The 19,995-nt window shown below is 58.5% G+C and overlaps 1 protein-coding gene across 1 annotated transcript; it reads right to left on the bottom strand.

Annotated features, from left to right (window-relative positions):
* Positions 1–5,773: 5,773 nt before the first annotated feature.
* METRNL (meteorin like, glial cell differentiation regulator) lies at positions 5,774–19,989 on the bottom strand. Its single transcript, XM_040456767.1, has 4 exons — positions 19,921–19,989; positions 14,360–14,748; positions 7,118–7,177; positions 5,774–6,286 (listed from the first exon to the last, which is right to left on the bottom strand). Exons 2-4 carry the CDS (start codon positions 14,670–14,672, stop codon positions 5,970–5,972), a joined length of 690 nt encoding a protein of 229 aa, XP_040312701.1. The 5' UTR covers positions 14,673–14,748; positions 19,921–19,989; the 3' UTR covers positions 5,774–5,969.
* Positions 19,990–19,995: the final 6 nt, after the last annotated feature.

The raw sequence follows: 19,995 nt of genomic DNA, 5'->3' as shown, positions 1-19,995 counted from the left end.
AGGCCCATGCCACACCACAGCTCCCAGCCCCCAGGCCCAAGGGTATGTGAAGGACAGGGCTCAGAAGGCCACTGAACAGGGCAGGCAGGCCAGCAGAAGGCCCAGGAGCTCAGGCACTCACATGTGTGAGCCGTAGACCACACTCTCCAGCATGCGCCCATCTTCATACGTAGCCCTTTATCCATGAAGGGTTGTCTGCTCAGGCGGATGGTGGCCCCAACTGGGGGTCTAGGAAATCAAGACCGTGGCACTGACATGTCTACCTCGTCCTCAAAACCAATGAGGGCCACGGAGGCCAGGGGTGCAGGGAGCCCTCAGCCTGCCTGGGCACTGGGGGCAGACCGCAATGGCCCTCTTGTCCAACCTCCTGGGTCCTGAGCAACAGAAGGGGCAGGGAAAGGATCCTCCTCCCCTCCCCTGATAAGGCAGTGGGTATGAGGGCAGAGGGGCTACCGGGGAGCTGGGAGGTCTGTCCTGGAAAAGTCTCAATCAGCACTTGATGCACTTTGGGGAGGGGGTCGTCTTAGAAGGTTAAGAAATGCTCTCCAGCCACTCAGGCAGGACGAAGTTTGGGGAAAGTCCTGGGCAGGGCTCCCCACCAGCCCTCCCGATTCGGGTTCTCCATGACCCTGAGCCCCAGTGTCCCGTCTCACTGTGGTGGAGAGCACCTCAGCGGCAAAGCCAGACGGGACCACAGCAGGCACCACCTTTTGTTGAGTCGGTCCCTCATGGGCCAGCAAGGACCCAGGGAACCCAGGCCTGGCTCTGCACAGCTGCTTTGGCGAGGCCTCTTCCCTGAGCACCTTCTGACACGTCTGTGTCAGGCGTGACCATGAGCAGAGCCCTGGCAGTCTGGGCGTGGCCTTAACACAGGGCAGGTGGGGCACCTCAGGGTGACAGGCAAGGTCCTGAAATCCAGCCACAGAAGAAGAGGGCCTGAGGAAGGGGGTTCCACAGACCTGGAGTGTGTCCTAAAGACCAGAGAGAGTAACAGAAGGCCCAGGAGCCTTTCAGTACATATAAGGGCCATGAGAGGCCACCAGGAAGAGGGTCTTGGGCACTGGAGGAAGAGACCACAGGTGGGCCTTGGAGGGTGTCACTGAGGCTGGGGATCAGTGGGTGCCAGGGGACTCCGCCCTCACGTCTGGGTGGAGAGGATGACTTAAGACAGGTGAGCCCAGGTGTGGACTGGCACGTCCCCTCTGAGCTGGCACCACACCTGGAAGCGGGAGGCAGCAGGTTGGTTGGCAAAGAGGAAAAACCACCTGAGATAAGGGGAGGGGCTCAGAGACTGACAGAGACAGAGGGAGGGACAGGGAGACGGAGAGATGGAGATGGGAGGGGTGGGGAATGGGCACAATCCCCCAGAGACCTACCAGAAAACTCACACCTGCCCCATACCCATATGGAGTTATGTTCCTAAATTTGAGATTCTGATAAAAGTTATGAGCTTATTAAGGTGCTGGGGTGGCTCAGTCGGTTGAGCATCCGACTTCGGCTCAGGTCATGATCTCACGGTCCGTGAGTTCGAGCCCCACGTTGGGCTCTATGCTGACAGGTCAGAGCCTGGAGCCTGCCTCAGATTCTGTGTCTCCCTCCCTCTCTGCCCCTCCCCTGCTTGCACTTTATCTCTCTCTCTCTCTCCCTCCAAAAAACAAAACAGAACAGAAAAAAAAAAAAAACACAAAAAGAAATTTTTTAAGTTATGACCTTGTTTTCTAAAAATGCAAGTAGATATATGACCCAGCATCTTACACAACTTAGGGGGACTCATGAGCCACAGAGGCCCTGTGACCCCAGATAAGAAGGTACCTGGGTGTACTTTTCCCCCCACAGCTGCTGTAACAAACTCCACAATCTTATCGTGGCTTAAAACAACCCAAGTTTATTATCACACGGCTCTGCAGGCCCCGGTCCCACATGAGTCACGCTGGCCTGAGATCCAGGGGTGGGTTCCCTCTGGAGGCTCCGAGGGGAAGCAGATCCCTCAGAGCCGGTAGCTTCCGGATGAGCCCTTCTCAAGCTGTGTCCCCTGGTTCTCTCTCTTCTGCCTCCCTCTCCCACTTTTAAGGAACCCTGATGACATTAGGGCCAGCAGATGATTCAGAATAGTCTCCCCATCTTATCAGCAATTGTAACTCCACCCGTGACTTTGCCATGTGAGGGAACATAGCTACAGGTTGCAGGGACTGGGATGAGAACATCTTTGGGGCCATCGATCTGCCGACCACCACAGGTAAAGGATGTTATCAGATGACAGACAAGGTAAGAGCACACACATAGAAACGGGGCCCATCCAGAAAGGAATCAAAGAAATGCAAATTATCAACCTGAGACCCTATGCCTCAGTCTCATGGGCCAAGTGATAGGAAACAGAAAGCAAGAGGGATTTGCGGAAAACTTTTAAAAAGTCACCTGGCGCTCTGTCCCCTCCCCTGGCCACATAACCCTCCCACCCAGGGCCTTTGCACGCACCTTGGCCCCTCTCAGACTCCTGCCTTCCCAGGGCCCCGCCATGACCATAGCTGAAATTGCAGTGCAGCTTCCCCACCTACCCAGCTGTCCACCCCTGGGCTCTAGCAGCCACTACACACAGTACAATTCATAGCCACCCAGCTCCCCTGGAGGACAGGGTCCCAGTGCTGGAGCTAGAGGGGCAGCCCTGTGGTACAGCTGACTCCAGGCCTCATCCTTACCCAGAGCTAACAGGGTGCGTCAGGCCGGCCAACCTGGCCTGGGATGTCTGCTGGGGGCCCTCACCTGGGGGCCACCTCACTACCAGAGGCCAGAGCAAGGATGCCCACACACGGCAGTCTTGAAGTTCCCCTGGGGCTCGGTGGGCCACCTGTGCAAGTGTGGGCCGTGGTCAGACCCCGATGGAGCATGTGGCCCCCACAGCTGCAGCCTGTCCCAGCCCAGCCCCTCCAGGCAGGTACCATGCTGCACAAAACCAGACATCATGCACAAAATCAGGGCCTGGCCATGGAGGCCACAGGGTCAGCCTGACTCCCCACAGCCAAGACTGGAGAGAGGCGGGTGGCCCCTGAGTACTGGGGTACAGGGGCCTGAGCCCTTGGGGAGCCCAAACCAGCAGAAGGAGAGGTGTGAGGCCATCCCTGTGTGTCCCGCCGGGGATGGCAGAGTGAAGAAGGAGAAAGCGCTCAGGTTGCCTCTGGCACAGGAGGGCAGTCTGTTTACAGACTGCCCACAGATGTCATGGTTGACACAGCAGTGCTGAAAGTCTCTGTTTTTCTTGATCCCAGTGTCACCGGACAGGCCCAGACCTGGGGTCCTGCAACCGACATGCTCGAGAAACATGCTAAGAAAGGGTGTCCGCTGCAGCTGGGGCCAAGAGAATAAGGATGTCCCTTGCGGTCTGCTAGGAGGAGGCACGTCTAGGGCCATGCTGGGGTCCTGGTCAACCTGTGCAGGGGTCTGGGACATGTAGCTCTCTGGGGAAACATACAAGGAGGAGGTGAAGGCTCCCTACAAGGCCAGCAGCGAAAGGAAGGAAAGGGGGCCAGGCAGAGCCTTCATCCTGCTGGGAGGGCCTGCTTTTTCCTTAGGGCAAGAGGACAGGACTGCAGGGGAGACACTGAGGGTGCAGCTTGGCAGGAAGGAGGGCCTGGGTCACACCTCCCCTTCACCTTTGGACAGGGACAAAGAAGGGTGCCCACAGCTCCATTCCACATTGACTGGGGCTGACCAGAGCCAAGACAGGGACACTAGGCCAAGACCCTGGGGCAGAGCCACTGGTCAGCCAGAGGACCCTCCAAGTGCCTCACCCTGGCCCCTCAGGGCTCCACAGTATGGAGGCTCCCCTGAGGACAGACATGGGAAAGCAGGAAATCTGGTGTCACAGAGCAAGCTGGGGCACACAGGGAACTCAGATGGCTGCCGGAGGCCCCGGACAGCAGGAGGGCATGGCTCTCGGAAACGGTGACCCAGCCCCTCCCAACACCAAGCAGCCCTAGACCTCCAACACCAAACCCCACCACCACCAGAGCCCCCCCCCCCCGACTCTGGGGGGAGGACACAGGCCCCGTTCTCCCTCCAGGTGTCCAGCTGGAAGACCCTGCCCCGCCCCCGCCCAGAGCAGCTCTCACCTGCTGCCATGCACCAGGGCAGAAGCTGCCTCCACCCTGGACATCAGCACGTGGGGTTAAGTCCCCAGCTCCTCCCAGGCCCCCGTACTGACATAAGGAAGAAAGCCAGCCCTGAAACCGAAACCCAAACCCGACATTCTGGTTCTGCAGCACCTGCAAGCCCTGTGGCCTCCTCCAGTGTCAGAGTTAACACCCAGAAAAGCCCAAAGCATGAACCCAACAGCAGGGTCACTGTGGGCCTGGCTATCTGCTGCACAACATACTCCTGGCATAGAACATCACAGTTATTAGCCACAGTAGGACCTGTTCCCATCACCAACCCTGCTGCCTCAGGTTGTGACCTGCTGGAGCCCACAGACCTGAGCACACACCTGAGCTGGGGGCATGCCCGGGCCAGGCCACATCCACCACCCGAAGCACGGTGCTCAGGAGTGAGGGCACACCCACCCGAGGCAGGGAACACCTGGGCTAGCACGCGGCACCTCCCTGTGGCCACACAGTGTGCCCGAGGCTTGGGTGCAGCCGGCACAGAGCTCACTAACCAGTGTCCTCTCCAGGGTCCCCCCTCAGCCTCAGCAGCTGTTTGGGAGAAATCACCTCACTCACGCGGATGCAGGCTTAGATCTAATTATGTGGCACCCCAGTGACCCCAGTACTGGGATGAGTAGTGTCCCCCCAAATTCCCATCTACCCAGAACATGTGACTGTGAACTTATTTGGAAACAGGGTCTTCACAGACATAACCAACTAAGGTGAGGTTGTACTAGATGGGAGTGGGACCTAATTGTGGGACTGGTGTCCTTCTGAGAGGAGGGATTTGGACACAGGCACATAGAGGGGAGAAGGGGACAGAGCCTGGAACAATGCATCTACAGGCCCAGGGGCACCAAGGACCGGCAGCACCCAGCAGAAGCTGGAAGAGACAGAAAGCCTCCTCCCCTAGAGCCTTCGGAGGGAGCCTGGCCCTGCCACACCTGGATTTTGGACTTCTGGCCTCCATAACAAGGGGAGAATGAATGTTGTTTAAGCCTCCAGTCTGTGGCCGTTTGTTACAGCCGCTGCTGGGTACTAACTCACCCTTGAGAGTGTGGAGGTCACCAGCCTAGTGCAGACCAGCCCCTGGGGGGCCAGAGACTTGCCGCGGACTCAGGCATTTGGGGGGAGCTGGGTCAAGGGGCAGCATCTGGGTTATCAGGAAAGGGAAGGCAGAGGCTGAGGGAGGCGGGGGAGGAAGGAGGAGGTGCATGTGTTTTCCGAAGCCCGAGAGTAACAGCCGTACTTACAATTGGGCCCAGAATGAAAGGCCACGAGCGGCTGGGCTGCGGGGCTCCCTCAGGTGTGCTGGCCCCAGAAGAAGCCCTACACGGACACCAGGGAAGCGCGTGCACACCCCACAGGGTTGCAGACAGGCACACCGCTGCCAGTGGCCCAAAAGTGACCACGGCTAGCAAAACACAGTCTTTGAAAAACAAAACCAACCAAAAAATAAGTATTTGGCTCCGTAAATCTCCATCATAAGAAACCACTCAAAATGGTCCCCGAGCTTTGTACAAAGCCTGGTGCTGGGCATCCTCCAGGGGCTCCGGCCCCAGAGCCCTACCCAACACACCAGCCCAACACAATCCCGTCGGGTGCTTTGGAAACACAGCATGAAATGGTACACAAGGCATTTTAAGACACTGGAGTTTATTTCCTATGGACGTTTCTTTTTTAAAAAAAATATAATAACTTAGTTTGCATCTTACAACATTTCCAATCGGTCAGGGAGTCCTTGGCCAGGACCTCGTGGGGTCAGACGTGGCTTGTGCGCCGGGGAGCCCAGGTCCGAGCGCCCGCTGTGGCAGCAGCGGTGGCCACCCACAGTCACTCTGTGCCCATCTCGCAGGGGTTCAGGCCCTTCTCCTCAGCATCCTTGTACATCCTTTGGAAGTCCTTGAAGCGCGGGGCGCAGCCAAGGTGGGCCTCCCCGAAGTGTATGTGGCCCGTGAAGAGGAACTCCCCACGTCCGGGCCTCACACCGCACTCCAACAGCGTGGTGACGTGCCCCCTCCAGCCACCGCCCTCTGGGGCTGGCCGGAAGACAGTGCTCTTCTGCCGGTACAGCCGGTTCACGTGCAGGTGGATGGCGGACTCCTGCTGCTCTGGTTCGTGGGTGACGTCCTGGATGGAGCCTCGGACGACTACGGAGGCAAGAACACGGGAGTCAGTGGGGTCACCAGGGGTGACCCTGCAGGGGCTGGCCCTGAATTCTGCATTCCAGAAATCCCATTAGAAAGACCAGTTCAGACATTTGAGGCCCTCTAGGGGTTGTCCCTGCCACTCAGACTCTGTCAGGGATAACAGCCATATAAGTGGGGAGAAACAGAAGACAGAAGTCACATTGTGTGCATCAACGTCTCAAGTTAGAACAAGACACAACCGCAATTAACACACAACATCTACTGCCGCCCTGTATCCAGGCAGCTCAGAGGGGAGGGGGTGATGGGAGGGAGCTGGGCAGAGCAGGCCCAGGGCAAGGTCCCCCATCCTCCAGATGCAGGACCAAAACGTGGAAGGGAGCTCTGCACTCCCACCACACTACTGCCGTCCGAGCTGGAGGCGCTCAGAGCAGGGTCCAGCCGGGCTGCCTTCCCCCCCCCCGGGGGGGGCCCCCCCCCCCCCCCCTGCTGCCCAAGAGCAAAAACACGCAGCTGAGTCCTGATCTCAGCCCCGGGGCCCCCAGGCTCCTCAGACCCCCAGGACCAGGAACTCCTGCTGGAGCATCCACAGGGGCCCAGAGGAGAGCAGGACTCTGAGGTGAGGCTAGACCATGCCTTGGAGGAAAATGCTCAGTGACCACCTTGAACAGGACTCCCACCCCTCTCATCCGGCACAGATCTGTCCCTCCCCTATTACACCTCCAAGCCCAATGCCCTCAGCCGTCTCCTCCCCAAGCTGAGTGCCAGCACCGGAAGGCCCTCCCAGGCCCAAGCGGGGCTCTTGACGTGTGGCAGGAGCACGAGGACACTTACCGAAGTCGCTGGTGCAGACCGCCAACAGCACCTCTGTGTCGCTGCAGGGGCGGCACGGGGCTGCGGGGAGAGAACAGGGTTAGGAGTAGGGTCTGCGGGACACAGACCCCGCTCACACCCACCAGGTCCCGTAAGAGCTCTGACCTCAAGGGAACAGGACAGAGGACCCAACCTCGGCCACCACACGGGGGGCGGGGGCCGATGAATCCAGGGAACCCCAAGCTCAAGATGTGGCTATGAAGGGCGTGCACCGCACCCCGAGGGACAGTGGGCGTCCGTGCTGGTCCCCACCTAGCTTGTTGGCGCAGCAACTGCTGGGCCCCGGGGCAAACCACTCTCCCAGGCCCATCACCAACGGGAAACCAACCTGAGCTGGTCGGAAGCTACGTCCCCCACACCAGCCTGGCTGAGAGTCGCCTCCTTCCCAGCCTCCACAGCCACACCAGCCACCCACACAACACCTGTTCCCCAGGTCCCCATCTGTAGCCGAGACCAGAAGGTCAGGGCACTGGTTGCCGAAGGTGTCGGTGAGCATCGAGGGTCACGTCTGCAGGCCGAGGCCGTGGGGCTCTCGTCCAAACAAGTGCCAGCCATCAGCACAGCCCCCTTCCCCAGACCCCTGACCTCAGACCAGATCACGGCCTGCAAACACCGTCTACGGCAAGCCTGGTTCACAGAATCCCCAAACCCCCACAGCCTGGCGGGGCGAGGGTGGGGGCTGGCTTCCTCCAGCCAAACCAGGCCCCACCCCACTAACTTCTGCCCCAGCACGGCCCTCACCCTAACTTCCTCAGATTGGGTGAGGCCTCAAGAAAGGCGGGGGGGCACAAGCCTCTGGCAACTCCCCCCAGACCACGGCACTCCTAACCCAGCACTGGATTTGGGAGGACACAGCATGAATTGGCAGTCACACTGCACTTTTCAAGGCCTCTGCCCCCTGGCCGCTGAGTCTCTAGGGTCTGGCACAAATCCTCCCAGCTCAGGCAAAGGTTAGGTATGAAGTCTTGCTGGAATACGATCACCTTCTCAAGGCCCCGGAACGTCCTGGCTTTGGCATTTGCTGGCCCTCACACGCAAACCGGGTGAGCAGTCACCTGCACCCTGGCGGCAGCAGACTCGAGGCCTCGGGGGCAAGGCCAGGCACCGAGCAGCTAGAGCTCAGAGAGGCCTTCTGGGGCACGGGGCACAGGGTCTGTGCTGCCCTAGGCAGCACGGGGTCTCTGCGGACCCCAGGGGGTGGACAGGAGTTTCCAAGCACTGGCCCTGGTGGTCCTGCCCTGGGCAGGGGAGGATGTGTGTGCCCCAGGCCAGCTCAGGGGGACGTGACTCATTGGCCCACACACTGCCTGCCGCTTCTATCAGGTTCTCGGGAACCTGGGGAAGCTACAGGACTAGCAGAGCCGGTTGGGTGTGTTGAAGCCTGGCCAGCCTGGCCGAGGGGCTGTCCTACCCAGCTCCAAATCCCAAAGACTGCTGCCCACCTGGGGCACTTTGCTTCCATGTATAGACCCCCAGCCTCAAGGCCTCTCTTAAAAAAGAAGGCAGCCCACTGGGGGTCCCCTACCCTGCACACCCCTCCAGCGGCCCGCTGCCCACACACATAGGGCATGACGAGGCCGGGCTCTCCAGTTCTGCTCAGAGGCAAGGTCTAATTTCAGCCCCTGTGCCAGGGGGTCAGAGGCGTCATCCCGGGCACCCCTCATAAAGCATCTGCCCAGGAGAGAGGAGCCCCAGCAGAGTCCCTGGGGGCCAGGCCTCTAGACGCTCCAAGTGAGGGTGGGTGGGAAGCTCGGTCCACACAAGCTCTCTAGAGGCACATCTCAGGTTCTGAGTCGGCCGAGACAGACCACAGGCAGTGCCCACAAAGGCAGCAGTGGTACAGCAACAGGCCCAGGCCACACCCGGCAGTCAGATACCCGGCCTGGCGGCCCGCAACTCACCAAGCCCGAGAGCTTGACCCTCTCCGTGGACACAGGCCCGGGGACGCCCGCTGAGGGCTAAGGAGGAAGGCGGCAAGGAGCCTGTCCGGGGTGGCCACCTACTCACACCCCCACTGCACTGCCGAAGCTGTGGGGGTGCCTGGGGCCCCGGCGGAGGGCAGTCAGCAGCCCGCAGATCCTCCCACCAGAAGCCTCAGGGAGCCGATACCACCACAGCTGAGCTAATAAAGTGCCACCCTGGAGACTTCCCTCATAATTCTGAGTTTTACAAAGCACAGGTCACCTCATTGGAAAATCCAGTCTGTGGATGCCAAGAGAAGCAATCTGGAAACAATTATTAATCGGAGTTGGGCTCATAAAGGCAGTGAAATGTGCTGGTTTCGGACACACTGAATCTCGTTTCCTTGCAGGGGAAGGTGAGGAGGGAGCAGCCAAGAGCCCAGTTGGGTTTACAGTTCTTTGAGAGGGGTTGGCTGAGGTGTGGGCATCTTAGGGAGAGTCTTCCGGAATGTGCACAAAATGAACTGAAGAAGGAAAACACAGGGTCAGGGAGAGCAGCTGGGGCTACTGCAGGGACCCAGGTGAGGACGGCAGGTGCAGGCAGGAGGACGGGGGAGGGCAGGGGGGGAGGCCAGCACGCTTCATGCTAGGCCCTGGCCTGGGACAGGTCTGCAGATGGCCGCACGCTGGTCTGGCAGGAAGGACAACCAGGCAGACACACACAACTTCCAAAGGGAAAACTGTGCATGAGGACATCCACTGGGGTCGTCACTGCAGCCAGTGACAGGTGGCAGGTCTGGTGGGTGCAGCACTGCACAGGGAGGGGACACGGCCGGCACGGGGCTGGTGTGAGCTGAGGCCCAGCTGCCACATGAGGTTCTGGAGCCTCCTCCTCTTTCACCACAGCCAGCTGCAGGCCGGTGCCACCCCGAGGTGGTCAGCCACCGCGGGGATATCTCAATCTCCCCCACCTCTCCTCCTGGCCTGTTGCCACCCCACCCTGTTCCTACTGAGAAAGCAGGTGGATGCCACACACTTTCATCCCAGGAGTACAGAGATGGGCGAGATGAAAGATAATTACAGAAAATAAACGATCCTTTGGGGGGAAAATCTCTTCTCTCCTTTTCTGCTTCTAGGACATAATGAGGCTTCTTTCGACTTCTGCTGACCTTTGCCACTCATCCCCCACAGCCCATCAGGGCCACCACCAAACCGAGAGAGCTCCTCAGTGGGGGGCTCGGTACCCACCCAGCCCACCCCTCGGGCATCATTCACCACCCACCCCCCCCCAACACATCAAACACAGCAGGTTTGACCAAGGAAGGGGGATGGAGCACACTGGAAACCGCGTGACTCGGGCTACCGGCCAGCAATGCCAATAACTTTCATGCATTAATGGCCAGCACCATCCCCTCTCGCTGTGGGTCTAAAATGCCACTGTCTTCCCACCTCATCTGCTCAAGGAAGCCTGCTCTGGGTAGGCATCACATGGACCCCAAACCCCAAGCCCCAGAAGGTAGATGTGGCCAAGCCGGTAAGCCCCTGCTGTTCGGCTCCCGGAGGAATAAAAGAACAGACTGGAATCAGGGTTCCACCTGGGCTGCCCCAGGCAAACCAAGGAGAATGTTTGTCTCCACCCCCTAGAACCAGACAGAGCAACCCCCTGCCATCCTTCACTGGCCACCACCACACATCCCCAACCCTACTGGGCAACAGAGGGTCCTGGTGTGCCTGCTTCCCCACGTACACCAGGGCTCCGGGGAGGACGGCCCCCAGACAGCCCGGCCGGGTTCCAGGAGTGGCCTAGAGTTTCATCCATTAGTTAGCTGGATCTGGCCACTTGCCCACCTTTCGTGTCCTGCCAGAGTTTTTCAGCAACTGCGTTACTCAGATGCCCTGGTGAGGCCCATGGAGGAGGAGGAGGGGGAGGAGGAGGGCAGGGGAAAGGAGGCTCAATCCCGCACCCCCCCTCCCCCCCTCAGGTCACCTCCTACCACCCACCCCTCAATCTGCGCCTGTAAGGAGTGGCCTACCTCTCCTTTCTGGCCTTTTCTTGGGTGTCAGTGCATCTCAGACCATACCAGGAAGCTGGTTATTCAAGTGCACACCGGGCGACCGCACTCACTGCCAACACTCCCAAGCGGCACCGTCCGGGGCCGTGAGGCTCACGACACATCTCTCATCCGGGAGCCTCTCTGCTTTCAAGTCAGCACAAACTAGAAGCTACTGTGAGTCACCAGTGAGGGAGAAGGCTCATCCACCTCCGCAGCAGGCAGGATCACTTGACTGCCCAGCCCACAGGCACCTGCACACCTCCACGTCACAGGTGTCCAGCCTCCAGCTTCACCCAAGTTTCCTGCAGCTACGGCCCGGGCCAGAACAGGAGAGCGCCAGGAGCCACGCACTACCATCTGAGAGCCTGCCTGGCCCGGCAGACATCATTGCTGCCAGATGGCTGGCACCGACATTCCACATTACACACCCATTCCTTTGGCATTAAAGGCTTAGGAGCCCATCCCCTGATGAAAGGCAAACACCCCGGGGAGAAGGACGCACAAGCCTCCCCAGAGCCCCGCTGCCCCTCATCTCCCTCAGGCTGAGAAAGTGCTGAGCCCCCAGGAAGGGCCCAGAATCTGTGCCTGTTTCCCTCCCAGCTCCTAGAACCCCACACACATCTGAGTCCCCCACCCCCAGTTCTGACAGTTGCTAAGCTTCTGGGCTGTCCCAGGCCTGATTCCTGGCCAACGCACAGACGCACATTCATACCCCACTATCCAGGGGGTGCCTGGATCCCTGCAGGCGCCGGGTTTAAACAGACGCTCCAGGGCCCAGTGGGCATATGTCAGGGGTGGGGGAGAGGTAAGAAGGGAACCCCTGGGCCACCCAGACTGCCCAATGTCCAGCCACAGCGGAACGTCCTACATGGGGTCTCGAGAGATGCCCAGAGGGCAAGCAGAGGCTGTGACCAGACAACCCACCATCGTGCAGGACCTTGTCCCGGCAGCCCCACTGGAACCTAGGACAGCCCAACCACTGATCCCACAGGCCTCTCCCAAATCTGCTCACTGTCCTGGCCTGAAAACAGGGACCAGGGGAACCTGGGGTGCACAGACCCTGCCCACAAGGAGAGGGAGAGAGACTAAGTCTCTGGTCCCCGAGGGTGGAGCCATGGTCTCTGAGTCATCCCAGCCCATGGCCACCCTTGTGCATTTTCCTTCTGGACAAATGGAAGCGCTCAGGTGCCCAACAAAGAAACAACTGGCTACACAGGCAGCGCCAGCATCTGGTAAGAATGACCCACCAGGTGGAAGGCAGCTCAAGCCACAAGAGAACAGGGACCAGCAGCAAATATCTTTAAAGAGCCATCAACATTCAATCAGTAAGAGGCGTCAGTGGAGCATGGGACTCCTGATCTTGGGGTCGTGAGTTTGAGTCCCACGTTGGGTGCAGAGATTACTTAAAAAAAAAATACTTCAAAAAAAAAAAAAAAAAAAAAGAAATTGTTAACAGGTTTCTAACATCTGCTTCACTCAGCCACAAGCATTAAATTCAGTGACTGGGTTTTTCCAGATTTTGTTTTTACTATTAGTTTATCTCTAGGTCCCCTACAGCGAGGCTGGGGTACCCTCCTCTAGCTCTCTAACCCACCCTCCTATAGCTGGTCATCAAGATAAAGGCTGTTGTGGTTAAAATATCATTCAGGTCCTGAGATTTACAGCAGCTTCCAGTGCTACCTTTCCAAGTGGGGGTCCTACCCGGGCGGCTGGCACTGGGAGGGGGGTGGAGGTCCTACCCGGGCGGCTGGCACTTGGAGGGGGAAGGGGGTCCTACCCGGGCAATCCTACACTGAAGTTCTCCAACACACCAGTTTAGTTTGAGAGAGACTGAAGGTTTTGAAAACTGATCTGAGCCAAGAATGCAGAACGATAAAATGCAGATTCACATACAGGAGAAAAGTCTACATTTCAAATCCTAGCAGATCTGTTTTACTTGAATTAAACATCTCATTTACTAAAATGTGGAGAATTGTACTATTCTTGGAGACAACCCACCCCTCAAACCAGGTGTCTCTGCCTTAGCACTGCTGCCACTTGGGCCCGGGTCACTCCTTGTACTGGGACCGCCGCGTGTACTGGGGGTGGTAGCAGCATTCCTCCCTGGACTGCACCACTCAATGCCATGGCACCCCTACCTGCCCATCATCCGGGCCGGCTGGTCACCTGGAGAATGGCCTTCTTGGAACCTACTCACAGGACAATCCAAGCTCACACCCCCTCAACCAGAAGGCGCCTCACCACGACCAGCTTCAGGACTGACACAAGTGGTACACTAGGACCCCCACCCCACACACTTGGACCCCAGGAGGTCATCTATGCCTTCGAGCAAGGGCCACGCTTGGCATGGGTGTCTATATAAGACGAGGACTTCAGTCCTTGTTCATGGCACATGGGGCGAGACCCGCCCCACGCGAGAGCTCTGGGGCCACTCACTCCTCCTCAGTCTCTGTCTCTGGAACTTTTCAGAGACCAACGCCACCTTCCACACAGGGCCCTGCCAAGCTGTCTGCCAACTCACAGTCCCCACGTGCGCACACACACACACACACACACACACACACACACCCTTTGCTGCTGAGGGGACTCCTGCCAGCACCACAACGAGAAGGGCTCTGCGGTGGAGAAGGCTCCTCGAGGGCCGGCCTCACGGGAACCCCTGAGAGGTCCTCACTCACCTCACTAACCCGGGTGAGCTCCTGTGCCACCTGACTAGCTGCTGTTGTCTCCACTCCACATGGGGTGGCCCTTGTAACACCCACCCACAAAATGCCTCCGGAAGCTGGGACCAGCTCCACAATTCAGGTCAGCAAGGCTCTGCACCTCTCTGGAGAGTGAATCACCCTTGGCTCCCACCCAAAACTCGACGTGTCAGAGGCTGCAGCTGATGTCAAAAACACACAGCCAATCCACATATCAGAAGAAACACAGGGGCGGTGTGAACGGCCACAGCACCCATTTCCGATTACAGTCTCGAGCACAGAAGAGGAGCAGGAGTCAGGACCACACCCCATCATGGCTCTCAGGTCCGACCTATGGCCGTTCTCAGGGCACGTGTGTTCACCCTCCTCAAACACGCCTCCTGAGACTGTGTTGTTTCCCCACGTGCAAAACACCCACAACACTAACGGGGCCACACACGCCCAATGCCCATCGCACGGGGGGCCCGTCTGCCAGCAGCAGGCGGGTTCTCACAGAGACCGTGGGAGGGGAACACTGCCCTCCCCGCCCCGGAGGTTGCCACTCACCTGACTGGGCACGCAGGTCTGACTCCGCGTGCCGGCTGGTCAGCTCGTACTGGAAACCCGTGGTCCTCCGGCTAATGTCCTGCTGGGGCGTTGCCTCCACGAACAGGCCCCGCTGCTCGAAGCCAAAGCAGTGCACCTGGCGGGGCCCGCGGTCCCCGTCCCGCACCAGCAGCTGCAGCTCTCCAGTTTTTTCCAAATAAATATTGGCGCCCGAGGAGTCCCTGAGGGGCTTGATGCACAGAGTCAGGTGTCGTCGGGAGGGCGGGAAGGTGTTGGGCCGCACGTTGACGATGAGAGCCCCAGTCGGGTACATCCACTCCACAGAGCCCGCCGAGCACCGTAGGTACACCTGCTCCACCTCCTTCCTGTGGGCCTCGTGCGTCAGCCCGCTGCAGAGGGGATACGCGTCAGCCAGGGCCCGGCACCCCACATGTACCCGCCTGGGGGACGCCCACCCAGGTGCATGAGCAGCCCCTCACCCACACGCGGGCTGCCACCACCTCTGCCCTGCTGCAAGGGGCCGTTTCCAGGGAGCGACAGTCCCCTCCGGCAGGCCTGCCCCAGAGAGTCACGGTGAGATGGGCCCACGCCCTGATGCGCGTAGACAATGTTTGTCTCAGACCGTCTCAGCACCTCGACGCTCCATCTGCCAGCCTTCAAGGCTGCAGCACTGGGCGCCCATGCCCTTGGGGCTCCCCGCGTCAGGGTGGCGATGCATGCAATGGGGGAAGAACCACGGGAGGGGGGACCTTCCGGAACACGTTCAAGGACACACCAACAGGACTCTGGCACAAACCCGAGTTCCAGATGACCAACCGAGGGCCAGGAACGATGGCAGATTCCCACTGAGTGTGAAAACAAGGAGCGGTTCACTTGGTCCAAAGAGTAGCTTTGAAACCAAATAGGAATGTTAGCAGCTTGGGGGGGCTGGAGGTTGTCGGTGACTTTTGTCTTCAGCACCTCACAGATAGGGGCAAGTGTTTCCATTTGCAAACCTGAAGACCCTGCATTGCCAATCATATCTTTAAAAATAAACTCAAATATCATCACAGCAAATTACAAAAGGAAGGTAATGGTCCTCCATGGGGGAGAGGCATGGGAGGGAATGCGTGAACAAGCCACAGGAGAGAGATGCAAACAGTGAGCAGACCTTTCACCTTCCCGAGGGGAAGCTTCTGCCAAGTTAATCTCACTCCTAATAAATGCTAAATAGGAAAAAATGAAGTCTGTACACTCTTCGTGAGACAGGTCTTGAGTAAAGTCATTACGTTATGTTTTCAAGAAATTGAAACCATCAAAAACGTTAAAGTTTCCCCTACTCAAAATTTTAATGTGAATGTCAGCTTGTGCTGATGGTTACATCATAACCACCAAGCAGCCCTGGAACTCAACCAATGACTTCAACCAAGTGTTTTATTACATGAAATTTGGTTCTGATCGGATCTCAGACAGGTTCACCCACATTCTTAGGATTTTTATGTGTAATAAACAATGCTATATTCAGAGCCCAGGCCTGGGTGAGTTACCAGAAACCTTTTCTACAGAGGAGAAAACACGTAACATATGGTTTGCATTTACTGTTGGTGACTCATGCTCTGGGCTCCAAAAAACCTCACTTTTCATTCGATGGCCAGCTGTGGGCTGGGGCTACACAGTCATCCTGCAGACCACATCAGAGGGAGGTGTCAAGGAGGTGACCCCCCCCCCCAACCCCGCTCCCCGCCCCCGCAAGGCCCTGGGTCACTAGCAGCCGGCCTGGCCTCAGACGCCTACCAGAGCCACACACGCAAAACAGACTTACAAATTACAGTCAAATAAAACTCATATAAGCTCCTCTGACACATATGTGTGGACGAGCATAATTATAGTGCTGTGTGAAAAAATTAGACTAAATGGTAAGTGGTTGACACAGATGACTATAATCACCTCTGCTCTCGGGCAGCCAAAACAAACTTTATCACAGTGTCCCTCCTCTCCTGTCTCCAGCCTCAAGGGGCAGCTGGACACTTGCCCTGTGCCCAGACACCAATCCTCAAAGCTCTCTCCCCTAAAAACCATCCTGTCCAGGCTTCACTTTCCTCTCCGTCGGGGAGGGACCCTGGGGCTCAAGGGAAAAGAAAGCCCATACCAAAGGCTTCGGATACTTCTCACTAAGTCACTTTAATCCAAACAGTGGACAGGGAAACAGAGAGGTCCACCCCCCACCCATATCTTAGGCAAGGGCAGAGGGAACGCTTGTGGGGGACAGATGGCCAGACCATGGCTGTCTCCAGCCTGCACAGATGACCCTGTACATCTTGTGCACTACACCTGGCTCCATTTATTCGTAAGTCACTCGACTATAAGAGGACCGGGAACAACACGAAAGTGGACTTAGAAGAAATGTCCACCCTTTACCTGACGTCTTCACTGCCACCCAGAGAATTGTCTATGCCCATCCCAGGGTCCACGGCCAGCACGCCCCTCTGTTCTGCTCTCCCTCATGTTCTCCTGAAGGACTGAGATCAACAAGACGTGAGCCAGGCACTCAACACAGGAGTGTTCACATGAAGGTCGGTAGCATGTGATGTGCAAGACCGCCACTCAGATGCTCACCGACTCTGATCAGCCTGGGACCCCACTGAGCCTTTAATGAAAGAAATCAAGGACTCCGAGCCTGTCTGGTGCTCACCAGAACATCTAGCTAAATCTCTCACCTCTAGGTTTCCAGCACCACAGCAAACCTGAAAAAACTTCTGTTTATGCAAAATTGCTGGAGGTGGAAAAATGTGCCACATCTGTGATGTCACTGATGGTGGCATTAATGATTTTCACATGGCATGCAAGTGACACACTAATCAGGCAAAAATAAGATACCTGCTTTCTGATGTGATGAAGCTAGACAGAAAACACTCTGGTTCTAGTCACTCTTACGGAGCTGACAACACTGATTGATCTTGGGCTATTTAAACTAGATTCCTTTATTTCTCAAAACAACAACAACAACAACAAAGAGCCCGCCAGTGTCACTCCCCAGGGAAGTGTAGACACACCTTCAGGCAAAGGACAGCAAATTCCAAACCGACATGGGACTTTCTGCAGGGGTCAGTGTGGTGGCAGCAGGGTTCTTACTACTCACACCCACAGCCTGGCTCACCTGAGTCACCAGGAGTAAATTATGGTCTCTTGTTCACTTAAGTCAGGAAGAGCTTCGATCAAGGGCGAAACCCAGAGGTTATCACTGGAGTTACCTTTCATCTCCCCACCCAGTAGGAGAGCTAGCCAAGGTATGACAGACCCACAAACCCTGCCGACGGCAGTGGGAAGGTTCGTGGTCCACCTTTACAACCACAGCCTAATAAAGATCAGGGCGCTGTCCTGCCCCTGCACAAGGGACCGAGATTGCAAAACCTCCTGCTTAATTGCTTGGAAACACCCAGACACGCATTTCAGCCTGTCAAATGTGAGTGGCCAGTATCATAAAGAGCAACTCCCTCCCTATCAGGGGATCGGAACGCACCCAGGGTATTGGGGCTCACACCACCCTGTGCTGTCTTTAGAACAGCTCATAAAAAGTCATAAATGTTACAGGAGTCTGCAGGCAAACCAGCAAACCCAAGTTTCCACAGCAAGGATCTGTCAGCTGATCTGCAAGGCATATCGATCACTAGGGCAGCAATTAAAATGGAAGGGGAGCTTATAATCCAGGAATGTGGCCTGGGCCTGTCTTCCGTCCAGATCCCACTGGAACAGCCCCTGCAGCCACCCTCTGCCAGCAGACTCTGCCTTTGCGCTGAGTGGAGGGCAGCTGGAGGCAGTCCAAGACCCGGGGTATGTTAGCAAAGATGGAGAGAGGAGCGTCCCTGCTTCTCCAGGTAGGAAAGAGGAGGCAGACCCCTGCTTGGTCCAGGAGCTGGTTGGCTCTAATGACCAGCACTCACTCACAGCCCTCTCTGATCCCCAGGAGAGGCAGCCCCCTTCCAGGCACACAGTCCTCAGAGAGCCTGAAAGGGTGTCAGCTCCTCCTCTGGAAACTCAGGCTCCCAGGGTGGGACAGCCTTTCTGTTTTTGATCTGCTGAAGCAGGACACCCTAGACCTCAGTTTAGGGGTGCACTGATTCATCCAGCAGAAGCTGCAAGGCAGGGAGTTTAATTAGGAGCGTGGGGGAAAGGGCAGCCCTGGAAGAGTGTGTCAGAGTCAGAGGCTCCCAGCCAGCCCTGTGCTGGCGCCAGCATTCTGCAGGCCAGCCCTCCCCCAGAGCTCCAAGCTCGTGGCCCCAATCTTAGCAGCCCTGCATCCCAGCTCTGGTGTGCGTGCAAGGGAGGGAGGGCACCACAGGCCCGATCTCTGGAGCCCAAAACCCCGGCTTCGGCGGTGGGAAGTGGGGAGCAGAGAGCAGGGCGATTGCCAGTCTCCACAGAGAACTGGCTCCGTAAGTATCCAAGATGACCAGCGGCCGCCCTGCTCACACAGAGCCCAGCACCCTGGCACAACCCCCCAAGCTTCCCGGAAAAACTGTCTTCACTCAAAAAAAAAAACCCGTGACCCCCTCCCCCCCCCCCCCCCCACCTCCCGCAGCAGCACGAGGTGTGTGCTGGCAGGAGTCTTCCCATCAGGTGTGAGGGCGAAGGGCTCGGGTAAAGGCCCTGCTCCACGGAGCACCCCGACCCCGCGACCCAAGGGCAGCTCCTGCCCACAGAGTTCCAGAGAAGGAGATGCGCATCCCTGAAAAGTCCTGAACCTGCACCTTCCGCGGCACAAAACCGGCTTTTCCAGCTGCGAGCCGAGCCGCCTGCCCGGGGCGACAGCGCCCTGGGCGGATGGCGGTTTCTCACCAAAGTAGCTGTGCCCTCAGGCGCCCCGCCCGCGTATACTTGTGATTTGCAACTCCTTTCTGCTTGTCACACTTCAGTTTAAAAAAAAAAAAAAAGTCCTCGGCTGCCACGGCCGAGGGGCGTGAAGGGGGGCTCCCCGAGCCCAGCGCGCGCGCTGCCAAGGGCGGCCTGACCTTCACCGGGGCCGGGGCGGGGATGCGGGACGCGGCGGGCCCCGCACTCGGCCCGCGCACAGGTGTCCGCCCGCGGGTCTCCGCGCGCACGGGAGCGGTCGGCACCCCGGCCGGCGCCAGGGCCCCCGCTCGGTCCTCCGAAGCCCCCGCTCCCTCCCGCGGACCCGCCGGCCCTCCCTTCCCGCTCGGCCCTGAGCGCAGGCCCCGCTCCTCCCGCCCGGGGCGCGCAAGTCCTCGCCGCGGGCAGAGCCGGGAGGGTCGGAGAACCGACCTCCGCCCGCCTCCGATGCGGGGTCCGCGTGGGGCGAGCGGGCTGTCCGGCCGGGACCGACCCCGCCGCGCCGCGGGCGCACCTCCCTCTGGGCGTCCTCCGGGCCAGGGCACCGGGCCGCCGCGGGCTCTTTTGTTCTAGAACCGGGGGCGGGGGCGACGCGGACAGGACTCGGCCTGGAGAGCGGGCCCCAGAGTCCCCGCCCGGGGCCGCGCCCCCGCACGCTCGGCCGGCCGGAGCGGGGAGGGCACGGGAAGGGAGGCCAGCGGCCCCGAGGGCTGGGGGCGCGCCGGCGGACTCACCTCCCCTTCCAGCTGCACCGGTCGCTCGAGTACTGCGCGCCCGCGCCGCCCAGCAGCGCGCCCAGCAACAGCAGC

The sequence above is a fragment of the Herpailurus yagouaroundi genome, unplaced genomic scaffold (genome assembly GCF_014898765.1).
Source record: "Herpailurus yagouaroundi ecotype Mexico unplaced genomic scaffold, PumYag 217, whole genome shotgun sequence".
NCBI lineage: Eukaryota > Metazoa > Chordata > Mammalia > Carnivora > Felidae > Herpailurus > Herpailurus yagouaroundi.
This window is presented reverse-complemented; position numbering and strand designations above follow the sequence as displayed.

What these genes read in the sequence shown, in the direction of transcription:
- METRNL (XM_040456767.1), bottom strand. Translation starts at nt 14,672, where the DNA reads ATGTACCCGACTGGGGCTCTCATCGTCAACGTGCGGCCCAACACCTTC. An exon ending in AGACCTGCGTGCCCAGTCAG is followed by an intron (nt 7,178 to 14,359) that starts GTGAGTGGCAAC and finishes CTCTCCCCGCAG; the next exon opens with CCCCGTGCCGCCCCTGCAGC. An exon ending in GGTCTGCACCAGCGACTTCG is followed by an intron (nt 6,287 to 7,117) that starts GTAAGTGTCCTC and finishes TTGCCTCCGTAG; the next exon opens with TCGTCCGAGGCTCCATCCAG.